Below are 13,328 nucleotides of genomic sequence, written 5' to 3'. Positions count from 1 at the left end.
AGGCTTGGATGTCTGTTAACTTTTTAAAATTCAATGATAAAAAGACAGAGGTGATGGTTTTTGGTAGCCCCACTGAGACCCCCAATGTGTATTTAGATTCCTTGGCCCAGTATGTTAAGCCAACTGTCACAAACCTGGGGTCAAAGTGGACTGTGATCTGAAGTTTGATAATCAGATTAAGGCAGTGGTAAAATCTAGCTTCTTTCAGCTCAGGCAGCTGCAAAAATAAAGCCAATTCCTTCACGGCAGCACTTTGAGACAGTGATCCAGGACTTTCTTAGCATTCAGCATTGGATTACCGTAATGCACTTTATATAGGGGTCAGCCCATTATATATTACTCATGTACAGAGGGTGCAAAATGCCGCAGCTCGTCTTTTAACTCGCACTCGAAGGTTTGAGCACATTTCCCCTATTTTAGCTTCACGTCACTGGCTATCCATAAAATTCTTTCATTTGCTGTTAAAGCCCTCCATGGCCTAGCTCCATCTTATCTCTCTGAGCTGCTACAGCCTTATGCACCCACCCGCTCTCTCAGGTCAGCTGATCAGCTGCTCCTGAATGTACCCAGGACCGGGCGTAAAATTAGAGGAGATCGTGCTTTTGCTGTAGCAGCTCCAAGACTGTGGAACGATCTGCCTTTAAAGATTAGACAGGCCATTTCACTACCTGTTTTTAAGACACTCCTGAAAACCCACCTCTTTACCCTGACCTTTGCCACCACGTGAGATGTTGGTTTTTATTTTTAATTTTATTTTAGTTGTTTGTAGCTGATTCTATGCTGTTTCATCTTGTTTTCTTTTTTAATATAGGGCTGTTTTAATTTTTATGTATTATGTGTTTTATTTATTTATTTTTGCTGTTTTCTGTTATTCTATTGTTTTTAACTTATTTTCTGTACAGCACTTTGGTCCTGTGCCGGGTATTTTAAAGTGCTCTATAAATAAAATTGGATTGGATCTTTTAAACGAGGCTGTTATCAGAGCTGTTCATGCTGATAGCACTATCTATAAAATTTCTTTCAGTAGCTACATGATCACAGTCATTTATTTATAGAATGACAGTGGGGCAGACCAAGCATAAAAATGTTCACTATATGCTGATGATGTATTTTTCTTTTCAATTACAAAATTACTGAATTTTTCAATATAGAATCAATAAAGTCATGTGGATGATCAAAGTAAAGTCAGTTTCTGATCCACTGCCTGTAAAACGAGCTGGAATCCCTGACGTTGAGTGTCGGCATTAAAAATGAGCATTTCAGAAGTTTCACCATTTTTCTGTTGGTGGCAGAACATATCATTATCTTAATCTACCCTATGATTGGTTTTACATCTATGGGGGATGGAGACCAAAAACGTATTTAGATGCAATAATACACACCATGTTTGGAGGTCAAAAAGCACTGCATGTTGTTGGCCTTTTCGGCATATGGCACATACACGCTTTATTTAATTAAAGGAAGTATGAATGGAAAATGTACCGAGGTATTCCTCATAATAATCTGCTGTCATCGACCAGGATGATGAAGATGAAACAAGGGTGGGTTTTCAGCAAATCAGTGATCCCAAACACAGCCAAGGAAACTTTCAACTGGCTTTTGAGACAGAAAATGAAGCTGCCAGAGTCACCAAGCCAAACAGCTTATCTGAACCCAACTGAAAATCTATGGAGAGAACTAAAGGTCAGAGTTTATAGCAGGGGCCCAGAGAACTTTCAGGATTTGAAGACTGTGTCAAAGAATTGCCAAAATTTACATCTGAGCAATGCATGCGCTTAATTTCTCCAAACAGGAGGCATCATGAAGCCATTGGGATATTGCACATGAGATAAAGTGACAGGAGTGAGCAGCAGTACAAACTGAACAGTACAAAATTCTGAGTGGCAGTTAGTATAGTATTGCACAGAGTAAGTTTTTTTATTTGTTTTAAATCCTAATAAGAGTGAAGTGACCCGTGCATAGTGTACAATGTACTCGTGAAACTCTAGGACAGCTTCTGAGTGCATCCTGTGAAATGTGGTGTGTGTGTTTAAGTTTTGTGGTTGAGGTGTCGTATGGCTTGATGGTAAAAACTGTTTTTAAGTCTTGTAGTCCGAGCAGACAGACTCCTGTGATGTCTTCCAGATGGTAACAAGGAGAACAGCTGATGTGCTGGGTGGCTGTGGTCCTTGATGATGCTGTGTGCTTTGCGGAGGCACCGTTGAAAATAAATGTCCTGAATGGCAGGAAGACTCAAGCCAGTGATGTGCTCTGCTGCCTTCACCACCCTCTGTAGTGATTTACGGCTGCTGGCAGAGCAGCTTCCGTACCAAACTGTAATGCAGCTCGTCAGCAAGCTCTTCATCGCACACCTGTAGAAATTTGAGGTGATCTTAGCATTCATGCCAAACTTCCTCAGCCTCCTCAGGAAGTAGAGTCGCTGGCGAGCTTTCCTGATAGCAGTGTCTGTGTGATGGATCCAGGAGAGATCCTCAGTGATGTTGACTCCAAGGAATTTGAAGTTGCTGACCCTTTCGACCTTGACACCGTTGATGTGGATGGGCTGGTGTTCCCTGACTGGTCGTTTCCGGTAGTCCACTATCATCTCTCTAGTTTTGCTGATGTTGAGAGTCAGGTTATTTTCCAGGCACCACTCGTACAGCACCATCACCTCCTCTCTATAGGCCGTCTCATCGTTGCCTGTGATGAGGCCTATGATGGTTGTGTCATCCACAAACTTGATCATGGTGTTGGACTTATGTTTAGCAACACAGTCGTGTGGGAACAGGGAATAAAGGAGGGGGCTAAGCACACAACCCTGTGGCGTTCCTGTGTTTAGGATGAGTGATGAGGAGGTGTCTTACCAACTCTCACCACCTGGGGCCTGTTTGTGAGGAAGTTTAGAATCCATCTGCAGATCGGTGTCACCCAAGGTCGACGAGCTTCAAGGCAAGTTTGAGGGGATGATGGTGTTAAAGCTGAGCTGTAGTCGATGAAGAGCATTCTTGCATATGTATTCCCTTTTTCCAGATGAGTGAGGGTGGTGTGCATCGTCAGGGCGATGGCATCCTCTGTGACTCTGTTTCTCCAATTGGCAGACTGAAGAGGGTCCAGTGTGTCAAGGAGGGAGGAGCAGATCTGACCTTTGAACAGCGGCTCAAGTCACTTCATGATGAGGGATGTCAGTGCAACAGGACGGTAGTCATTCAGACAGGAGACCAATGATTTCTTAGGAACAGCAATGATGGTGGATGTTTTGAGGGATGTGGGGACCACCGACTGCCACAAAGAGAGGTTGAAGATGTTGGTGAACACCCCTGCCAGCTGGTCTGCACACACTCTGCTCCTGGAGCTTTGTGAGGATTGACCTTTTTGAAAGGCCATCTCACAGCTTCTGTTTTGAGAGTTAGAGTTACAGCCTCCCTGTGCTCCTGAGGATACAGGATCTGCTCTCTGTTGTCTGCATCAAAACAAGCATAGATGTTGTTAAGCTCGTCTGCGAGAGATACGGTGGGCTGAACCCTGTCTTTGTTTTCCTTCTCGTAGTGATGCAGCGTAGTCCATTCCACAGTGGCCTGGTGTCAAAGCTGTGGTAGCTGGACTCCACTTTGTCCCTGTGGTCCTTTCTGGCCTTTTTTATGGACTTTCGCAGCCACCCCAGAGCTGATGGATATAAAGCACTGATTTCTTTGCATGTGTGGATTAGATGGGTTGTTACCAACATCTGGTGAGAATTTCATGTCAGCATCACCTTTCGAAATATGTATACTCATAAAAAAAAGACATTTTCAGTACTTATTTTAACCACTGTATATTTTCTCTACTTGTTTCCTCTAAATACAGAATGTGATGTGATTATGGAGATGATTTTGTAATGTTAATGTTACTACATCTCATGTTTTTATTTAATGTCATTTGAACATTCTTCAGGTAAAAATGTGGGATGATTCTGACTGTGCTGATATGCATGACAGGTTTGTGTGTGTGGGTGTGTGTCCTCGTTGAAATGCGTCAGTTGAGTTTCAGTTCAGTCTCAGGGTTTTTGTATGACGGTTTTTCACTGTGTGAACACCCACTGACTGTTTACACTGAAACCACCCTGACAGTAATAAACTGCTGCATCTTCAGCCTGGACTCCACTGATGGTCAGAGTGAAGTCAGAGTTTGATCCACTGCCTGTGAAACGACCCACAGTCCCAGGATCTCTTTTGCTTACATAATGAATAATACGTTTGGCCATTTCTCCATATCTCTGTTGGTACCAGGCTAAACGATGATCTGGACTGCTGTAATACACGTTTGGACTTGTCGTACAGCTGATGGTGACAGATCCTCCTACAGTAGAACTCACTGCTCCAGGCTGAGTAACAAGGACATGTCCTCTGGATTCTGAAATGAAGCCCACAAAACCATAAAGCTGCTTTATGTTTTTGTCTCTGTATCCTCAGAGGGACAGATGTTGATAGAGGAGAGGAGTTTGATTCTCTGGACTTTACCTGTGAAGCAGCAGCAGAGGAGAGTCCAGATGAGGACGCAGATCAAAGTCATGTTTTTGATGAGGAGGATTTCTGTGGCTTCTGTTGTGATGAAGGACAGCTGTCAGTCATCCAGTGTTCAACTCTCAGGACTATAAACTCTCCCAGAGCACTGGAGCATGGTGCTGCTGATGCAAAGTGCCTCTCTATGGAAATCATCTGACTGACTTCAACAGGATTACATCGCGAGCAGTCATCACATTGTGAATTCACAGGTGTCATTCCGATCAGTCAACATGGTTTGAGAGTCATTTGCAAAATCATCTAAATGATATGAGTCATACTTATTCAGAAAAGTATATTTTAACATCCCCTGGTCTAGTTTTGTTTTGGTTGCTGTGGCTCTAAGTCAGCACAGACTTGGATCAGTCAAATAATGCTGTTTAGTAATGGATCGATCAAATTAACATTTTACTGAAATTCAAAGTAAGTTCTCTAAATTTGGTCCTGTATTGGAGCAGATAACATGTGGACGTCTGTGCTACAAGGATACTCCTTTTTTTATTTATTTAATTTCAGAGGCTCAAAAATAACTGAGCAATTGTCTTCAAGCCATTTCATCAACAGATAAAGCCTGTCCTGTCATTTTTCTAAGACAAATTAAACAGATGAGTTGATTTCAAATTATCTGATTGCATTTATTGGTTGTTAATTAGATCCCTGCATATGAGGTCAAATGAACTATCAAAATCACCAACCCCCCCTCTGTCCCCTTCCGGCTGCCTCTGCCTCAATTTTATCCCACAACTTAGACATTCACATTATTCACACTCTCATTACACATACATATAGGATCTTGGGGGTGGGCACAATCACGGAGTCCATATTACCATCAGGGTGTACACCCCACCCCTGGTGTCGTTGCCCACCTCTCAATTTTAAATACACTTAGACATTGAGGGCTATCAGGAGGGGCTATGCGCTTACCTGCTGCTCTCTGGCAGGTAGCTCCATGCCCTCCTGGGTTTTAATTGCACCTTAGAACACACATGCATCAACACTACAATGAGCGGGTGGAGGGAGGTTTGGAGTCTTCTCCCACCCCCATTCTCTGCGGCCTGCTGGAGCGGGAGGGCTAGGAGGAGTTGGCCGTCCGACTGCGGTCTGGAGTGTGGGGCCTCCCTGCTGCTACGGAGTCGGGGTGGTCTGCCTCCCCCCACCGCAGGGAAAAGGGTAACACCACCTGGGTCTGGGTGCAGTTCCCCCCTCCAGGGGCAAGGGTACCTAGACCCGGTTTGTAGAGTACGCTTGGGGAGTGTGATTGTGTGTACAGCGTCTCTTTATGTCTGTCTCCACGTTGGTTGAGTGTGGAGTAAGTGCATATGAGAGCATGAGGGTGGGAATGGATGTTTGTGTCTGTGTGTGCCTGTATGTCTGTGTCTATATGTCAGGTTGGGTATCAGACGCCACCTCTCTGGGGACATCTCAGGCCCTCCAAGGTTTGGAGGCCTATCTCCACCCACCACCACTTCCCCTGCCAGTGGCGGACTCCCTCAGGTGTCGGTGCGTTGGTGGTTCTTTGTGTCTGGGGGTGGGCGTCCAGGTACACACCGGCTCACTCCTTGGCGGCCGCTTATCGGGGCCTGGAGCCTGGGGCTCGCTCGGGCCACTCTCGGCCGGGGGCTCGGTCACTCAGGCACAGCTGGCTGCCGGCGGAGCTCACGGGCACGTCACTGCAACTCCCCCTGGCTTCTGCTCCGCGGCTGCTGAGTGAGCCCTCATCTGGGACTCTCCTCAGCTCTTTCTGGGACAGTGGCGCGGCTGCCCCTCTGTTGGTTTTCCATGGTCTCTTGTGTTCTGGGGGCCTCTGGATGTCTGGAGTTTTGATCTCCTCCATACCTGCTTCATACCCTGGAGGACGGGGCTGTGCCCCCCCCCCCCCCCCCCCCCCCCCCACACTCCCTAGCAGATCATTACATGGAGAAACCTTTGGAATACAAGCACGCTGATCCACACAGGTATGCACACGGGTGTTCACTGCTCGTAGACTTAAATTACACCTTTCTTGGCTACTACTTCGAAGCACATCTGTCCTGCGTGCTGCACAACAACATTGAATATTTAGTATTTACTGCTGTTTACACTTAGCTAGATTAATGCGATGGTGTTGTGTTTAGTATGTTGCTTTGTTTTTTTTTGGTTTTTTTTGTCTTCTATTCTTCTCTCAACAGGTGATCCAGGAGATTTTTATTTTTTTTCTCCCCCCCTTTCTCACTGTCCCTCTCCCCTTCTGTTTTTCCTTTCCTTCCTCTTTCTTTCTTCCTTTCCTATCCCTCACTCATGTCTGTCCCGTCTGTAACATCTGAAAATAAAATATAATAAATAATAAAAACAAAGATCGACCAAATGGACCAATACGGCAATGCCACGAAGATCCATTTGGCAAAGTAAATCCATTGGGTATCCTTGTTGGTCTTCAGACAACAATTCTGATGGCTAAAGAACCAAATGGGACCGGCAAAAAAAAAAAAAAAAACCCAAAATCAACAACCTGGTTCATTTTTAAAAGGAATGATTGTATTGGCCAGCACAACAAAAATAAGGCCTAAAAGACCACAGAAGAAAGCTGAAACGAATGAGGACAGAATTCATAGTTTAAGGAAAAAAACTCTACCACAGCTTAATTTTGAGTACTTTACACGTCATATTCATTAGTCTAAAATACTCTCTAAGGGGGAAATGGACTGGTTTTTCTATAGTGCTTTTCTGCTCATTCACCCATAAAGAAATACAAGAACATTTTTGTATGCTTTTCCTACTGGAATGCTTTCTATACAACATTCAAACACATTTAGACTGAGATGGATGCATTGGATGGATGCTTCTGAGCTACAGTAGCCCCAGGTGGCTGTATCATAGTCTAAGTCTACTACCAAGAGATCAAGAGTCATCTTCATGAAAGGAAACTCTTACCAGTTACAAACTGCTGGTTACACTCAAGAACTGGAAGACTGGATTAGACTTTGCCAGAAAAACACAGAACAATCAGGAACAGTTCCAAGATGAAGTTTTATCAGCATAATTAGAAAAGAAAATGATGAAGAAGGAAAACTGATCTGAAGCATATCACATCATCTGTCAAAGATTTTGGAGCCAATGTTACTCATTGGAGTAGTTGGAAAGTCATTGGACAGCACTTCACAGTGCAAATAGATAATGACCCAAAGAACACTGACAACCCAAGACTTTCTCAGGTGAAGACATGGTCAAGTCACCTTTTTTTTGGTCTCCTATTATTAAATAGCCACAAGGCTCAAAATGTGGGTTTAGTGTAAGGGATACAGTTAATTTAAGATTTAAGCTAGGTGTTAGAGTTCAGGATTCATTTTTAAGGTTAGGGTAAGAGGCTGGGGAAAGCATTATGTCAACTAGATGTCCTCACTAAGGTATAAAAAGCATTTATTTGTGTGTGTGTGTGTGTGTGTGTGTGTGTGTGTGTGTGTGTGTGTGTGTGTGTGTGTGTGTGTGTGTGTGTGTGTGTGTGTGTGTCCTCAGTGAACTGTATCAGTCTCTGCAGTATCTTCCAGCTGCAGCAGTCACTTCAGTTTCTGTTCAGTCTGACTGAGGGAGGTTTTTGTACGATTGTTTTTCACTGTGTGAACACATCCTGATTGTTAGGATAGTGAAAACTCTGACAGTAATAAACTGCTGCATCTTCAGCCTGGACTCCACTGATGATCAGACTGAAGTCAGAGTTTGATCCACTGCCTGTAAAACGATCTGGAATCCCTGATATTCGCTCATATGCACGCTTAATGAGCAGTTTGGGAACGTCTCCATCACCCTGTTGGTACCAGGCTAAAATATGGTTGTTGCTATGAACATAAACATCCTGACTGGTCGTACACTTGATGCTCACAGTTGCTCCCACAGCAGAGCTCACTGCTCCAGGCTGAGTCACTGTGATCTGTCCTCTGGACTCTGAGGACACAGAGACAAAAACATAAAGCAGCTTCATGGTTTTGTGGGCTTCATTTCAGAGGGACAGATGTTGATAGAGGAGAGGAGTTTGATTCTCTGGACTTTACCTGTGAAGCAGCAGCAGAGGAGAGTCCAGATGAGGACGCAGATCAAAGTCATGTTTTTGATGAGGAGGATTTCTGTGGCTTCTGTTGTGATGAAGGACAGCTGTCAGTCATCCAGTGTTCAACTCTCAGGACTATAAACTCTCCCAGAGCACTGGAGCATGGTGCTGCTGATGCAAAGTGCCTCTCTATGGAAATCATGGAAATGCCCTTGTCCATTATAAAAGGTTTACTCTGTGTTCAAGAATCAGTGATTTGGTATTTCTGTCTGCTGTAATTTCATCTTTTTTCCTCTTTCTCTTTTTAATTAATCCATTGAGTTATTCATAAACTCAACAATTTGTGTTTTGTTGATTATTTTTAAAAGCATTTTTTTAAAGTTTTACATTGTGCATCTTATGCTGAGCAAGCTTTGGTTGTGAGGATTGGGCAGGCTATTCTGTGACGTACTTAAAATCTGGTAATACAGTTGGTAAATATTTGCACGAAGAAAAGTCATCATTTCTGCATCGTGCTCTGTACTACACTATAAAGATTACAGCATAAAAACATAAGCAGCACATCGTCAGAACTTATACTGAATCTTTGCACCAGACCATGTGTGTTACTCATGGCCATTGATCAGTGTCTGTTGATTAATGGTCATGAGAATTTGCATATTAATGATCAAGGAACTGACCTCCCAGCCCATTGGTCCTTCAGTGGGCTGGTTTCAGTCATTATGCAAATGTCCTGTTTCTAAGGTTGGAGAAACCTGCAGTCAGCTGAGACTGAAGAAGTCACCTGGATGAGTGACGAAACGTTTCTCCCCCTGAAAACGCTGCGTCCAGATGAACAGAATCAACCTTGTGGGTTTTACTTACCTGGATGATTGAGCGTGCATCAAGACACCATGTGCGTTAGTGCCTAATTATGAATAATATTACTCAGATATTGATCAGTGACAAACAACAAAAGGCTACAGTTTCAAATATTTTAGACTCTCTGACTGGTGAGAGTAAAATGCTGAACATTTGTCTCAATGCTAGATAGAAAGCACTCAGGCATAGGATTTAGTGTTTATACGAATGTCTGTGGATGAGGCATGTTTTATGAAGAGCTTTGTCTATGTTTATATGTCTGGTTGGGTCTTAGACTCCATCTCACCGCCCCCCCACACACACCCGTCTGGGGCTCTCCCCAGCTTGTTTCTAGGAGGGAGGCGGCTGTCCCTCCAGTGGTCCTGCTTGGGCTCTTGTGCTCTGGGGGGAATCTAGATGTCTGGGTCCTGGATGTCCTCCGTGCTTGCTCCATGTCCTGGGGGGCAGTGCTATGGCTCCCCACAATTACTATTAGATAGTTACATGGAGAAACCTTTTGAAAACAAGCGCACTCACGCACACAGGTGTGCACAGACACTCACTATCTTCCTTGGATGCTGCCTCTAAGCATATCGTCTGCTGTCGGTCTTTTGTGCTGCTCAGTAGCATTCAGTCTTTATTATTTACTCTTACTTATGCTTATCTAGGTTGTTGCTGTGGTCTCCCTACTGTGTTGTTCTCTTTTTGCTTGTTTTCTTCTTTTTCTTCCAGCAGGTGATCTCATGGGTTTTCATTGTCTTTTCTCACTGTCCCTCTTCCCCTCTGTTTTTCTTTCCCTCTCCTTTTCTTAAACTTCTCTTATCTGTCTTTCTCTTTACGATCCCCCGGTTATATCTGTTCCAATTCTAATCATTTAAAAAAATAAAAAATAATGAAGATCAATCAAGTGGACCAGTATGGCACTGATTCACTTGAGAAAATAAATCTGTTGAGAATTTTTCTTGGCCTTCAGACAATAATTCTGATTGCTTCAGTGCCGAACGGGACAGGACAAAAAAATGTGATCGTCCAAAAGCTCATGGATTGAACTGTATTTAAACTAACATTGTATGATGATATTTGAAGAAGTCACATCAGCTGAGTCGTGGCTGCTGTGCAAACAGTGAATTATTTAGTTGAGTTTGTTTGTCTCAGAGTCAGAGAGCCGTGTCTCTCTACAGTCAGAGGTTTTTGTACGGCGCCTCAATGAGTTTGTATCACTGTGGTGGACTTTTGGTGGAGGAACCAGACTGAATGTTGGACGTAAGTTTATTCTGGTTTACTATCAAATACTGTCTTTTTATTAAAGTGCATTTAACAATTTCTCTTCTGATTTTAAGAGAAAAGCACGTAGCTTTACAATAAGTTTGATGCTGGAATTTTTTATCATCCTCTTGTGTCGTGGAGGATAATTCAGATCTGCTCTGTCAAAATATTATGTCTACATTTCAGTCAAATTAAAACCGAAAAAAAAATCCAACAATAATATAAAGAAGAAAAACTTTCAAGTATTGTTTGAAATTACTTTGAGTTTGTGTGAATTTTAAAAATTGTTTTAGATATACAGGAAGAGCATTTCGTTTCGCTGAATTAATTAATTTATTCTATTTATTTGTTTCCAGTTAATATTAATGTCAGTCATGTACAATATTGATGATTTTAAACTTGTTTTGTAAATGTTGCCACATCTGCTTCTTTTATTTCCAGTGTAGTTTGAACATATTTCAGCTCAAACTGTGTGATGATTCTCTCTGTGCTGATATGCATGAGAGGTTTCTTAAAGGGAAGTGAAACAATGTGTGAGTGAATGACTGGTGGAGCAGAAAAAACACCTGACAGAAACTTCTTAACGGAGAAAATCAGCTCTTACAGTAAAGGTGTCCGACTGTCTGTGGTTTGATTGACAGCTGTGTGCTCCCTGTGCTCTAAGCTGATTGGTGTCTCCTAGGTGATACCCGTCCCGTCCTGACAGTGTTGCCCCCCTCCAGTGAGGAGCTACAGCAGGGGACTGCAACAATCACATGTCTGGCCAACAAGGGCTTCCCCTCAGACTGGAGTCTGTCCTGGAAGGTGGATGGCAGTGGCAGCATCAGCTGGGAGGAGAGCAGGAGCCCCGTGGTGCTGCAGAACGACGGCCTCTACAGCTGGAGCAGCACCCTGAGGCTCCCTGCAGACCGCTGGATGAAGGTGGGCTCTGTGACCTGTGAGGCCACCCAGGGCTGCCAGGCTCTGGTCTCAGAGCCACTGAGGAGAGACCAGTGTCCCCAGTCCTGACCTGACTCAACCTGATACTGGTTTAATGCTCTCATTCTCAACTCTGTAACTGTCTCTCCATCTTTCTTTTTTAAGAACAAATAAAGACTAAAACTGTTATTTTCTTTCTCATAATGACAACATTCATGTTTTAGGTAATAAAGATGTTTTGCAAAGTGAATTTTGGTTGAATCAGACATTTAATTTTATTCAAATCTACAAACCTGCACTTGATGAATATATGTTTCATTTACAAGAATTCAGACCAACTCTGCACTCCAACATGATGTCTTTATTTTACACTGGTAAAATAAAACACAGGCTGAAAGAACCATTAAGGAGATCTGCATTTTGGCAAAAAGGAGTTTTAAAGTTGTTCAGGTTATTTTTATGTTTATTTAAATGTGTGTGGTAGGTTGTTGGTGGTGTTGCTCACCTGTACCAGACAAACTGGTTCATGAAGCAATGCTGGGACCTGGTTGCCATGGAAACAGTCTCACCAGACTACAAAGCAAGTCTAAAGAAGAAAAAGTCTTTAGTGTCTCTAATGAGCTGTTTGTTCTGAGGAGAACTCACAGACAGGAGAGTCAACGAATGCAAGGAGTGATTAGAAAGAATCTGAAGAACAAAGTTTTAATTTCACTGACGAACACGGAGAAGATTAAATGAATGATGACATGAACAAACTATGAAAAAACACCTTCGGTTCAATAACAGCTTTTTCACTCATGTTCATGTTTGATGATATGTTTACACTTAAATTCACAGGTGTGTTGTTTTTATTTTGAGCCTCACTGATCAGGAACATTTTCAGATTTTTGGATTCAGATTATTTTATCTTGATATAGATTCAGTGTTTGCTCTAAGGTCAAAGGTCATGAACAAGACTTATCCTGGTATCTGTTAACCCTTTAGAACCGGTAGGAGCGGACACGCTCCATTTTGCGTAACTATTTTTAAATCCCGGTAGCTCTGCAACCACGTGAGCTAGCGCAATAATTTTTTTTGCATATGAAACCGGAGGAGTTGTACTTGCATCTGATGCCATCAGCTTGTCCTCAGTCACAGTTTCCTTCCACATACAGCTTTGCAAAAACTGCATAAAAAGCGCTTGTAGCAACAAAAACATAATATTACAGAAACAGCTTTGCCGATCCGATCAGCTGTTTGTAACACTTCCTACGTCCATCAGCGCGAACTATCACATGACCGCATGACCTGCCCGAAACCGGAAGTGACGTCATTTTGCGGAAATGTAGTTTTTTTACCATCGTGGCCTCATGAGCTTATACTTGTGTTTTTAAAAGTTATGTTTGACTTCATGACTTTCTGTGTCGTTTCTGGGATGCTGAGGACTCATACTGCACTGCTGGAAATAGTTTATTTTTATGCACATGCTGTTATTTTGCAAATTTGCACTATAATATATTTTTTCGTTTTTCCTGTAGTATATGAAAATTGGTGTATCTCAAAAATAAAACTATGAAAACACTCAAAATAAATTTCCTTTGGTGGGAAACTAGTTTGTGCAACTTTTTTGTATTTACAGTTTTGAGGGATAAGCCTCTTAAATTTCTCTAACTAGAAATATATGTTAAAAAAACAAAAACGATTTTAAATTTTTTTGTAGTTTATTGCACTTTTTTGCAATTTATGTAATTACTATGCACTTAATGCAGACATATTATTAAAATATG

The 13,328-nt window shown here is 42.6% G+C and overlaps 1 gene segment (V, D, J or C); it reads left to right on the top strand.

Annotated features, from left to right (window-relative positions):
* The first annotated feature begins 3,223 nt into the window (after window positions 1-3,223).
* LOC147303222 (Ig kappa-b4 chain C region-like) lies at window positions 3,224-11,793 on the top strand. The segment is given in 4 exon segments: window positions 3,224-3,335; window positions 10,111-10,113; window positions 10,534-10,641; window positions 11,327-11,793. Coding segments are annotated over 4 exon segments (549 nt in total).
* Window positions 11,794-13,328: the final 1,535 nt, after the last annotated feature.

This window comes from Aulonocara sp. 'chitande type north' Nkhata Bay, linkage group LG22 (assembly GCF_057382095.1).
Source record: "Aulonocara sp. 'chitande type north' Nkhata Bay isolate Kocher_YH1m ecotype deep benthic linkage group LG22, A_spYH_male_GT1.1, whole genome shotgun sequence".
Taxonomy (NCBI): domain Eukaryota; kingdom Metazoa; phylum Chordata; class Actinopteri; order Cichliformes; family Cichlidae; genus Aulonocara; species Aulonocara sp. 'chitande type north' Nkhata Bay.
This window is presented reverse-complemented; position numbering and strand designations above follow the sequence as displayed.